This window comes from Anopheles moucheti, chromosome 2, assembly GCF_943734755.1.
Source record: "Anopheles moucheti chromosome 2, idAnoMoucSN_F20_07, whole genome shotgun sequence".
Lineage (NCBI taxonomy): Eukaryota > Metazoa > Arthropoda > Insecta > Diptera > Culicidae > Anopheles > Anopheles moucheti.
The window spans coordinates 82454306-82467123 of NC_069140.1; the positions used below are offsets into that span (position 1 = coordinate 82454306).

The window sequence follows — 12818 nt, forward strand, 5'->3', positions numbered from 1 at the left end:
AAACAATAATTTATACATAATGCATCTTTACCTCTACATTTAGAATATAAATCAAATGGAATTTATTGGTATCTTGCAGACGAAATTGGCAAGTTTTTTGATTATTAATTCGTTTATTCCTCTGTTTTTTTTTTCTTTCTACCACGCAGAATAGAAGACGAAGTGATCATTGTAGCCGGTCGAACAGTCCATTCCTCAGTCCGACCACAACCGAACTAGACGGTCGGTGCAGCAACAGCAGCAACAAACCGGCCAGTATCCTGCGGACTGCTCAGGACAAGATGTCGCCCCTCTCGATGCCCACCGGTCCGAGTGCGACCTCGACGACGGCAGCTGCCGCTGCGGCTGCCGTAGCGGCCGCCCAAGTACACCTGAATGGAACTAGTGAGTACATATCGCATACCATCCGCCTGTAGCAGTGGAGCGAAGGTGAAGCTAACACAGCTCTCTTTCCAGTGCAAGACATGCTAAATCTCCAGAAACTTCAAAGCCTAGCACAGCTAACGGGGGCGAGCGTGTTGGGACCGAGCCTGGGATTGCCGACGTCCCCCTTGCTAGGGAACTCCCCGCTCAACCTGAGTCTGTCGGGTCAAAATCACAGCCCGCAGGTATTGGGGCTAGGGCCGGCAGCTCCAATAGCGGCGGCCGCACCCCAGATGCCCCAGCTGCTGCTGGCGTCGGGCCAAATAATGCAAGGAATTCAAGGTGCTCAGCTGCTAATACCGACATCTCAAGGTAAGATCTGTTGGAAAGTTCTCCGATGCTCTTGAAGAAATGTTGGAAAATTATTTCTTTCTTATCCCAGGAATTGCCACACAAACGATCCTCACGATCCCGGTTGGACAGCAGGTGATATCGAACATGAGCAGTGAGGCCCTGCTGCAGTCGCTGAACTTCAACAACTCCCTCAGCGAAACGCTCAGCTCACAGGCGGCCCAGGCAGCTGCTGCGGCGGCCGCCGCTAGCGGTGGCCTTTTCGCGACTCCCAGAGACACCTCCGGATCCGGGTCGAGCTCTGGGTTGCTCTCGACACAGTTGCTAGCGTCCACGGGCAGCCACACGCTGCAGCAATCGCAACAACATTCCCCCAAAGGTTTGCACTACGCCAACCATCACCATCACCACCACCATCACCATGGCGATGTGAAGTTTAAGCCAAACTCCACGTCCGCTTCGGCCAGCTCGGTGTCCGGGTCGGTCTGTTTGCCCACCGTGCATCACGACGCTCACCGGCAGCCGCACCAAGCCTCCCACTCGCTATCGTCCTCCGGCGCATCCAACGCCCTTGGACATGCGACCGGTGGCCGGATGACACCGGATATGCATCGGGCAAAGGTGCAATCCGGCGAATCGCCGAAGCGGATCCTGCTGGCCACATCTTCACCGCCCGTCTCCACGCTCAGCCGGCCGGCCAGCTATGCCTCCTGCTCGTCATCACCGTACGAGAAATCGATGCCACTGAAGCGTACCCACTCGCCGCCGGCCACCATCAACTGTAGCACGCCGGGCAGCAGTAGCGGCAGTGGCCACTCCGCCAACGGCCATTTGCAAGTGAACGTCCACAGTGCCATCATCAGTGCGGCGAGTCCACGCTCCCCAGCGGACAGTGCAATCAACAGGTATGTTTTGTTTCCGTTCCGGCACCAGCACCAAAGTTCTTATTTTTCCGGGCTCTTTCCACCAGACTTGGTCTAGCGAGTGGCAGCGAACTGATCACGTCCAAGTCGAAACTATCGCCTGCCGGTTCGTCCAGTTCGGGTCTGGCGCTGCCCAAGGAGCAACCGGCTACCCATCCACATGCGTCCGTCTCACCGCTACACCATCATTCTTCCTCCGGGCCGTCCGCACCGGGATCAACCGGTCGGCCCGGCTCTTGCGATCTAGAACTCATAGAGCAACAGCAGCATCACCGCGCACCCTCGGTAGACGACCTGGAGCTAGACAAACCGTCCACCGTCGGCAGCAGCAGCGGTACGGTGCATCAGCTGCAAAAGCGAACCCATCACAGCGCAACCAGTACGCCACCGCCCAAACTCAGTCCGGCTGGTTCCGCCGGCCGGTTATCGCACAGCGACGACGACGACGATGACGCATCGAACCACGAATTTCTGGAAGAGCATCCAAGTAAGCCAAAGGTTTAGTTCTTCTGATTTTAGCTGTGCATTTGTTGAACGCTTAGGGCTCATTCAATTATTACGTAACGCTTAATGGGGAGGGGGAGGGGGTCAGTACCTGCGTTACGATTTGTTACATAGCGGGGAGGGGGGGGAGGTTACGTAACATAAAATAAGATTATACTTAGATTCCCGCTTCATAGTCTATGTATGAAAAAAATGACTTATTTCAGGGATTTTTATACCAATTCCATGTTATCTATCTACTTGCCGATTGTTTAAAGGTCAAGTCTCTTGGTATCTTCTGATACCAACTTCTGGTGTCCACTTAGATGGTGATTTTGAATTCCGATGTGTAGTAATGGATTCAGTTTGGAACCAGTCTCAGAATGATGCATCGAAGTAATCCACTACCTTAAAGAACTTCAAGCAAATATTAATTATGCATCAATATCATTTAGTACTTGTACGCTTATTCACGGTATAATGATCAACTTTCAACAACTCGAAAGTGTGGCATCGTCATGGGAGCTTGTATGTCCGTGTTTGAAGATAGCATACCAGCTAAAATAGTTGTTTTTAATGGTGCTGTATTTTACGATGCTTATCAATTCAATTTAACCGTTTTTTCTGAACAAAATTTTTTATTGACATTCTAAGTTTGTGATGTTCCATTGGATGTTAAATGCTAAAAATGGGTTTGAGTTTTCCGGCGCTTCTCGGTCTGCTGCAGGAGTCCTCTAAACGCCCTGGACGCATCGACGCCATAACTGAAACTTAATTTGGGCATACTACGCCTTCTATGTCCATGTGGATGACCTAAAAGGACTTTACGGGCTGTATCGTTCGGTATCATTCTCATGACGTGACCATCCCACCGGAGCCTGGCGAGTCTAATCCACCTTACGACAGTAAGCTCACCGTAGCTGCTCCTCCAATGTCCTTCCACACACACGGGATCAAAAATCCTTCTGAGCGTCTTCCTGAGTGTATTGAACAAAGTCCATGTCTCAGAGGCGTATGTGAGTACTAGAGCTATATAAGTTCTATATACTCCCAGCTTCGTTGAAATGAAAATTATTCATTAAATCTACTTTACCAACAAATGTAGTTATAGTCCTACGTTTGGGATCAGACCTCAGACCAAGTCCTCAAGGACTTGTATACGAAGCGTCTGCCAGAAATTGATATCTTTATCCAGCCTTGGATTAGTTAACTTGGTACAGGCCAATGATACAAATTATATTGATGAAAGATACGGACTGGCTGAAAACAAAAATTGTTAAAAGAATATCGTATGCATAATCGTAGCTGTATGTTTTGAAAAATGTTCTAAAACCACTTCAAATTATTAACAACGATTAAGCAAGTCAGTCTGGCCTGAGTAGTAAATTTATTGGGCAGTTTATTTTTATCGTTTTGTACGTTTTGTTTGTTTGTCGAAATACGTTGGAATTACTTAGATAACTTGAGAAAATGTTATTTTTTTAAACAAGGGGGGGGGGGGGCATCCAGTGTTACGTTTTGTTACAAGACGGGGGGAAGGGGTCGAAAATTGACAGTTTTTGCGTTACGTAATAAATGAATGATCCCTTACGTTGTTCGTTCGCTGCTCAACTCTTTGGGAGAAGATTCGTCGCGAATGCGGCTCGGCAGTTCGAAGTAGTCTCAATTGGGTTGAGGAAAATTAAAATATATTACCGTACGCCGTATTTGCTCGCAATCAATCACAATCAAATAGGGGGAGCCAAGTGAAGGAATGTATTTTACGCCCCGATCGTCAATCTCGATCGCGTTCCTCATTACTGTATTGGGTTTGGGTGGATCGCATCGGAGCAGCCACCGTTTCTGAAACTTTTCCCCTTCTACTGTAACCTCCATAATTTGCTTCATTCGGGCGCGTTTGGAGTGGTACGAAGTAAAGATTTCGTTCCCTTTTGGAACCCGTAAAGAGCCCTCATGCTCAACCCCCGGCAGCATATGTCATTCATGTTTCTTTACAGCGCACTTCTGTGTGCTGCTTTTTTCCCTCGCTTCGGGCGACACTAACACCGAGTTCCTCGAGTCAATTAATTTGACATTCTTTATTAACGCTTAATTTACGCTAAACATTTCCCCTTAATGTGCTTTATTAGTCGCGTACCCCCGGCTCGCACACTTTCGGACCGGCGGACACGCTTTTCTACATTATACATGATTGTAGAGCATTTGCTTTCGGTGGCCACCGCGACCGTTGCACAGCGGGTCGACATTAACTGTTCGGGACTGCTGGATGCGACGCGATGGTGGCCGCGGACGCCTTCCTGCCATCTTGCCAATAAAAAGCCGGAGTTCAATAATATCTCACTCTGCTCCCGCATTGACACACCACAGCCTCCCAGCAGCCTCAACGACTTGCCGTTGTCTTTCTATATTGGTTTAATTTTCTATCTACCGGCCGACCCCACGGTTTCATGTTCTCGTTTCTCTCTCCACCGCGAATCGTGCGACTGGCCGCTGCAGATGAGTTAACAATCAATCAAACTAATTGCAACGTGGTGGACGGTATCGATCTGGACGACATCAAGGAGTTCGCCAAGGCGTTCAAACTGCGGCGACTGTCGCTCGGACTCACGCAAACCCAGGTCGGCCAAGCGCTGTCGGTCACCGAGGGACCTGCCTACAGCCAGAGCGCCATCTGCAGGTAATATAGACCCCTCTTCTTACGGATTGTCTAGAATTTTGAGTAACAATTGGGGGACGTTAAAGAATATCACAAGATAGTTTAAAATTAATTGGAACTGTTAAATTTAAATATCAAAAAATCAAAAGTAGGGTTTTCGGGGAACCCTATACAGGGTTTTCGGGGATTACAGGGTTTCCAGAGATTATATTGACAAGTTTAGCGAGATGTTGTTTTGTATGGGCATATAATTGATTTGTTCCGCAAGTTATTGAAATCCAAGATGGCGTTGACAAGTTTGACAGAAGTATTGAGTGACGGTAGAATGTTGTTGCTGGCAACGCGGTTGCTATGGATTTGACAGTAGCCACGTTGCACTTTGCCAGCAACATTTATTTGACGATTGCTCAACAGTTTTGCTGCACATGTCAACGGCATCATCTGTGCATTTCAATAAGAAGAAGTTAATTAAATGCCCTGAAAAAACAACATCTCACTGAATGTGACAATATAATCCTCGAAAACCCTGTAAGACTCTCATACTCTAGCTCTTTGAAAGCTTTTTGGCAAGTAAGGATGGATTAGCAAAGTTTCTTAATAGTATAACCTTTACACCATGAGAATAATGACGATGAAGATCGCTTATTAATCTTAAAACGAAAGTACCTAATTTTTTTATAAAAAAAAACAGAACGCTTGTACAAAATTCTAAATTCACTCCCATCGCCAACCACGTCACATATGATACGACCAAGGTTGGACACACGTTGCCAGGACATTGGTGCGTTACGCATAGCGTTACGGACATGATTAACATCGCGGCGCATTGACCGCTCTTGGCAACGCACACGCTTCCGTTTCACGTTTACTTATCGTTTGTTTCTTTCCATTGTTTCTTCCTTTTTCTTGGTTCCTTTCGTTCGGTTCGGTTTGCCACCAAACATACACCAAACAAAACATAAATCGTGATCGTTGCCAAATAAAACCAAAAAAACAACAACCTGTGGCTGATGATGCACATTACGAAACACCTAAACCAAATACACACAAACAACAAACACACACCAGCGCTCTTGCCGCCCAGATGTATTGTGCAGCGCAACTTTCATCGCAGCAGCAGCAAATGTATGTATTAATTGATATCAATATGGTTAGCAGTAGTGTGTTATTGGTTTTTCCGTATTTTTTTTTATGCTAAGTTTTTTATTTTGTTCGTCACACTTGCTTCATTGTTGCCATCCCACTTTCCGTTCCATTTGGCTTTGGTTTATGCGTTGTAGCGCTGTAGTAAAGCATGCGCGCCTAGAAACGAATGGTCACACACTAACACTAACGCCCAAGGTAAGAAGCGATGTCTCCCAATAAACCCCTACCCGGTCCCAGTGCGCGCATAAGCAACCGATTCGCCCATTCGATCGTTTAAGTGAACGAAATTAAAACCCATTAACCGTTTAATGAGCGTAAATCAAAAACCCGTCACAAGCACCAGGGGGTTTTAAAGGCTAGACCATCAATTGTCAATTTAAAAGAATCGTCCTTCTGGGGTTGTTAAACACTTAAAGCACTAGAAAAGACAAGCAACCAACAGGAATGGCACACACAATACATGCTAGAAGTAGAAGTAGTTTAGTAACCGTTGTGCACAAGGAGTAGAAACTGCTAGTTTTGTGTGTAATTAATAATGAAGGTAAGCTTTTCCTCCCGTATGTTTTGACTCCCGTATTTTGTTTTTTAGTTTATTTAATTTTTCTTATTTAGTCTTATCTTTTTACTTTTCTTTTTTTCACTCTTTTTTTGTTATGTTTATTATGTTTATGTTTTTCTTTTTAGTTTGCCAGTCCATTGTTCATTTTATTTGTGTTTGTTTCTTTCTTACATTGCTTTATTGTTTTTTTTGTAATTGTTTTTGCTTTTTGTATTGTTTACTTTTGTTTTAATCTTCTCATCACCAGTAACATAAAAATGGTAAACACTTTTTTGCAAATTTGATCAATGTCCTGGCAATCTTTTGTACCTTTCTTCCCCTCTCTCTCTCTCTCACACTCTCTCTCATTCCTGTCATCTTTAACCCTTTTTACTCCCATTGTTTTGATTGATTGGCTTTAAACTAATTAAGCATTAGGGTTTTTAATACCACTGTAATGGTAATGGTATTATTGTTTTGTTTACCCTTTCCCCGTTTTTTGCATTCGTACCCTCAATTTGTTTGTATATTTATACCATTTTCTTTACTCTTGTTTTCATTCTTTTTTCTCTTCACCCACAACACACACACTCATCACACACCAAAAAAAAGGTTTGAAAAGTTAGACATAACTCCCAAAAGCGCACAAAAAATTAAACCCGTGCTCGAGCGTTGGATGAAGGAAGCCGAAGAAAGGTAAGAATTGTTGGTGTTAGAGGCGTGTTTAGCGTTTTACGACTGCACTATAAGGCGCTGTCGCGTGATGTACAGTGTGGGTCAAAAGTTGCAGCTGTTTAATTGCACGCTTTTTCTTTCTTTCTTTCTTTCTTTTTTATCTCTATTCTCATCCTCTCAACTGCTTGTGGTGTGTTGTTGTTTCTTCTTTTTTTTCTTGGTTTGGTTGCCGATTGCCATTTTCCCACCCGTATAAACCCGTTCAGTCATTCATCTAGGTACAAATCGGGTCAAAACCACGTGCCAGACTTTATCGGTGTGGAACCGTCCAAGAAGCGGAAACGAAGGACATCCTTTACGCCGCAAGCGCTCGAACTGCTGAACGGTCACTTTGAGCGAAACACACATCCTTCCGGTGAGTGGTGATGAGGTGGGCCGGCCAAGGCAGCATTGCAACTAATAGACGCTGTGTAATGTATTTTTAGGAACTGAAATTACCGGCCTAGCCCATCAGCTCGGTTACGAGCGGGAAGTCATACGTATCTGGTTCTGCAACAAACGCCAGGCGCTCAAGAACACCGTGCGGATGATGTCGAAAAGCTTCAAGATGGAAAATACTTAAACCGAACCGAGCAAGCACAGCAGTTGCGACCGGGGGTCTGCGGTGGAAGAACGTAAACTGGCTTCAATCGCGCCAAACCATAGCCATATAACATAAGGTGCCATTCCGATATTGAATATGTATACATATGTAGGATACGTAGCATGATACTAGGGATACGTAACGATGTAACGTGAGATACCGTGAAGGAAGGATTGTTTTTTTTTTTTTCTTTGTAATTTCTAATTCTTTTCTTTTACGACGACCCCTCACTCTGACAAAACAGCTTAGCTTCTTGCAGTATGCAAATATGCAGGGGATGGCGAAGACGCGTTGTTACAAACTTTTTCTAGTTTAATTCACATAGCTTTTTTTGGATTGCTTTACTTGGAAGTTTACCTGTAGTATGACGATGTAGACATGAAGTTCTTCTCATCGTCTGGGTATTATACAAACAGGAGTTGATTCTATATAATATTTTCTTTCATGAACATATCCGTTATTTTGGAATTCTTTGTTACAGGATAGATTTTATATTACGTAAACTCGAAAAAATTAGGATAAATTCCAGCTCCTCCTTTATATGTTCCACTTCAGCTTGAAAAAGCGTTCAGAAAACGTGCAACCAAAAATCGTTTTATCGTTAAAAGCCACCGTTTTGCTTTCGTTTTCGAGTTGCAGGCGAGAACAAGTTGAAAATACGACAGAGCGATCTTACAGATATCTCATCATCTTTTGATTGATTGAAGAACTTTTTTTTCACCCCCGAAAAAGCCGCCCGTAATAGACGTTTTGGTTAATGTTTCAACAAGCTTTCATGTGTTCGAATCATTGCTTCTCATCTTGTGTGAACTCGTGAAACCAAAGTTCCTAATCTTTATAGTAAGACAGCCACAGCACACAGACACAAGCGGAAACAAACGATAAGACAAAAAAACACATCCATTAAATCACCGGTAAAACAAAGAACAATCCTCAAGCGCAATGCAAGAAATCCTTTTAAAGGTTCCCGGAAGCTTAAAAAAAATTTAAAAAACTTAAAATTACAGGATAACAATCTGAACTCTCCCAATTCTGTCCCAAACATTACGATCGTTGTAAAATAATGCTCCCAACAGCACTGTAAAACGATATCGAACCATAGCCATGAGTGTGTAATAATTGTATAAACAAACAAATCGGACAAAAATCGTAACAGTAACATCACCACCCTCAGCAGAGAGTAATTTCGGATTGCCAAACCGAGTTGTATATTTGTTTCGTATCAGCAGCAGCAGCACAGATTGTACAAGAAGCTCCACATCGTCTAAATGTTTAGCAAGCAGACACCGTGTATTATTTTATGCCAACAAGCAGCTCTTTTTGTTTTTGTTCGTTGATACAGAGAGACATTTATGTAGTCGGTCAGGTCGGTACGGTGTATTATTAGCATCGGTTGATTGCAACATAACGTCACACAGTCGCACGATGCTATAGCCCAGAGAACACGCATGTAAATGTATGGATTTATGTTAAATGAACGTTTGTCCCTTGTTCCGTGCAGCGTGAAGAATCTATATCTGTTGGTAGGAAAGCAAACAAAAAAAAAACTGAGTGTCAAATAGATTAATGGAACGAACTTCACACAGAGGCAAAACACAACACAAAACCCACAGGCACACCAGAGTAGAACGACAAAAGACAAAGCTAAAAGCACCTTTTTACGGTTAAGATGTGAACTAAACACAATCATACACACACACAAAACATTAATAACAACCTAAATAAAACCCTCACAACCGAACGAACCACGGAGGACGTTGAGATATAAAAACATTGAAACAAACAAGAGGAAAAAAACGTTACGCAAAATGCATTTAATTCCAATCGGAAAAAAAACAAGATTAAATAAACAAGTAAAATTTCATGTCACACACACACAAACACAACACACACACACAGATCCCAATCAAAGGGGGGCAAACAAAATATAAATGGTACAGCCCATCATTATCGTCTCCCGTTGGGCAATGGGGTGACCGCGAAATAAAGCGCGGTGTGCAACAGTCATTGGGCGGGTCGTCATATCAAGCCGAGCGTTATATAATGTAATATTTAAGGTATAAAAACAGAAACCCCCGTGTACGAGAGTAAATAAGCGAAAACTATGAAAAATACACTTTTGCGATGCAACATTTTGTAAAATTCCTGTTGCGATGTGTTGCTCTGTGTGGGTCCGAAACTAGTTGCCTTGTATTGCTATAAGGCTTTTTGTTTGAAAAAGTTGTAAATTTATCATCAAAACCAACAAAACTAATTCATAACTAAGCGATAACATCAAAATTCTAAAAAATAACCGTTGTAAATTTGAATTTTATAGCAAATGGCTGCGTACGGTAAATTTCAAACGTCTTTGTTTGCATCCCTCCTTCACGTACGCAGCCATTTGTTATTCAAATCATAATCGACCGTTTTATTCTCGTGTAACACTTTTTTATTGTATTTTTCACGTCGATTGAGAAGAAAGGCACATAAATTCACATGTTTCTTATTCTAATCCACTTGTTTAACTGTCGTTTGGTTCTTGTCTAACAACTTCGAACCGCTTTTCCGGATCTATTCGCTTCGTTCGATATTCCATCAATTCGATCGTTCCATATCTAAAACCGGACAATAAGGTAATTGAACAGAAGATACTTCGCCTTCACACATTGTATCCACTCTTACCCTATGGTGCCCACAGTCATTATACCCAGCACAAACAGCAGCTTGTGGAAGGTGGGAAAGAACGAGCTGGCTGCGTACATCACGACCGAACCGCACGCTTCCCACAGCCGAAAGTTGCTGAACGCAGCCTCTTCATTTCCCGGGAACAAAATACCGCTCAGTGCTGCAAGGAGATGGAATCGTTAGGAAAAAACCGGTAGAGCCGCCTTTAGCTTCTTACAATTAATTTGAATCAACCAGACACCATCAGCCAACCCCCAGCAGGCGACAATGATGGAATATTTGTAATACTCGTCCGTCGGTGTCCAGAGCAGCATAAACACGATCAGGGCCGCGTGGAAGACAAACGTCACCAGAATCAGCCACTTTCGCCCCAAGTGCTTCGTGACGTACGGGGTGCAGGCCGCAGCAACCGTATTCGCCAGCCCGTAGCTTATCATCGCATAGCCGATGTAGCTGATGCCGAGCCCGCAGGCCACAAATGACTGTAACGAATTAAAGATTGCGGAATTAGAACCCATTTGGGAGAGTCGTTCCGGTGGCATCCAGTGGGGAAACCTTTGTGAAATCGGCCGTAATAAATGCTTGTGCCACGCCGATGAACGCCACAATGGGAAGCAGCAGTAGCTGATATCGGTGAGTGAGCTGCCGCAGGGTTATGACGAGTGTGTTCATCCCGGATATTCTGTTGTCGGGCCCTTTGCGCACCATGTTGTATCTGAGGAGGACAAGAAGAGAGGTCCGGTAGACGTGTTTTTAGACCAAATCTTCTGTGTGACCTAGAATACCGATACCTTTTAAGGGAATCCACACCCACCGCAACGGAAACACAGGCACCCACCATGCACGCCAGAAAGATCCCGGTCAATCGGTTCAACTGCTCCGGCTCGGGTCGCTTCAGATCGATAGCACTCTTGGCCGCTTGGTGGATTGGTGCGGCATAGTTCGCACCACACGTCACCGATATATTAACGCTCGATTCAACCGTTCCATTCACCACCGATTCAGCCTCCCCGTAGGAAAGCACTGGGAAAGAGAACGGGAATTACTTGATGATTTTCTGGCTCAAGGTAAGCCACGCGGACTGGAAAGTGAATAGACGGTACCGGTGAACGATATCAGATTGCCGAGCACTTGCGCCAGCTGGTAGAACACGAAGAACAGGCTGAAGAACTTCACGATCAGATAGTCGGTGCGGACCTTGCGCCGGGTCGCGACACTGAAGGCTTCCGCTATGATCGACAGGTACGTGCACTTGGCACACCAAAGCGGTCCACCGCCGAACCCGACGGCCAACCCGCTCGGTATGAGCGTGGCAAAGCTCGGATAGAACTGGGCCGCAATGTACGGCATGTAGGCAACGAACGAAACCACGATCGTCCACTTGCATCCCAGAAGTCTGCAAAAGTGTTGTTGGAGAATTGAATTGACCACTCGTTTAAAGACATCTCCAGAAGTCCCAAAAAATTAACGGACCTTATCACCAACACCGGCAGGAACAGATTGGACAGAATCAGCGACCCATAGATGCAGGCCAGGGTGTACGCTCCCAGGGAACCGTCGTTGTGAAGCGAGCTCTGCAGATTGGACGTGCCGTGGAAGGCGGTAAAGTGGATCATGAAGGCGATCCCCAGCACAGCAATATTCTTCACAATGCGCCATTTCTCACGCGGACCCAACTTTTCCATCGCCTCCATCGCAGCGATGTCCGTCGCCACATCTTCCTGCATGGCTGATCTCCAACGACAACAAAACAAATCGCACAGACGAGAAAAAAAAGGTAAACACTTCCACCCACTGGAGCACTGCACTCTCGCACTCAGACGGCTAGAACACGAATCACGTCGCTAATTAGGCACCCAACCGGAGGCAGCGTTAAGCTCGTACTAACTTAAACGCTCCGGCTCACCGGTCGTCCGGGTCCGGGCTACGTTACGTTATGCAATTTCATTCAAACAGGTTTCTAAAACTTCTCGTCCGGTTTTGGGGGTGCCCGAACCATGAGGCCCGCTCTCGGGTTCGTAACCAGACGCAAGGTCATGACGGTTCGGCTTTGACTTTTACTAATCCGGTGGCACAAATTCGTGCGATATTCATAGATCGGTCGGAGGGCGATCGGTAAACCGGTGTGAGAGATGAAGAATTTAAATATATTCTCAACCAGACCGGCGACGCGACTCGACTTCGCTGGAATAAATTAAACACTTCAATATCAGCCGCGTATCGAGATGGAATACTTCCTGGCGGAGTTGTTTATAAGGCTGCACGAGATGTTGTTCCAATATATTTACATTAATTACATGACGAACCGTGAATGTTCCGTTATTACACTAAGTGGTTTTAATTACTGTTTGAAAGCAAATATTTGTATCACAA

The 12818-nt window shown here is 44.9% G+C and overlaps 2 protein-coding genes across 2 annotated transcripts in view; one reads left to right on the forward strand and one right to left on the reverse strand.

The window, feature by feature from the left end:
• The window catches only part of LOC128297135 (POU domain, class 6, transcription factor 2), a 70067-nt gene extending 61690 nt beyond the window's left edge, over positions 1-8377 (forward strand). The window contains exons 2-10 of the mRNA XM_053032705.1: positions 150-384; positions 457-735; positions 806-1619; positions 1685-2124; positions 4617-4797; positions 5845-5901; positions 7073-7156; positions 7402-7550; positions 7621-8377. Coding sequence (XP_052888665.1) covers positions 150-384; positions 457-735; positions 806-1619; positions 1685-2124; positions 4617-4797; positions 5845-5901; positions 7073-7156; positions 7402-7550; positions 7621-7757 — 2376 coding nt within the window. The 3' untranslated portion in view covers positions 7758-8377. The remainder of the gene's footprint in view (positions 1-149; positions 385-456; positions 736-805; positions 1620-1684; positions 2125-4616; positions 4798-5844; positions 5902-7072; positions 7157-7401; positions 7551-7620) is intronic.
• Positions 8378-10253: 1876 nt separating this feature from the next.
• Positions 10254-12172, reverse strand: LOC128298227 (UNC93-like protein). Its single transcript, XM_053033975.1, has 7 exons — positions 11919-12172; positions 11549-11841; positions 11237-11468; positions 11001-11160; positions 10663-10927; positions 10443-10605; positions 10254-10375 (listed from the first exon to the last, which is right to left on the reverse strand). The coding sequence occupies exons 1-7, from the start codon at positions 12170-12172 to the stop codon at positions 10282-10284; spliced, it is 1461 nt and encodes a 486-aa protein (XP_052889935.1). The 3' UTR covers positions 10254-10281.
• Between the last annotated feature and the right edge of the window lie 646 nt (positions 12173-12818).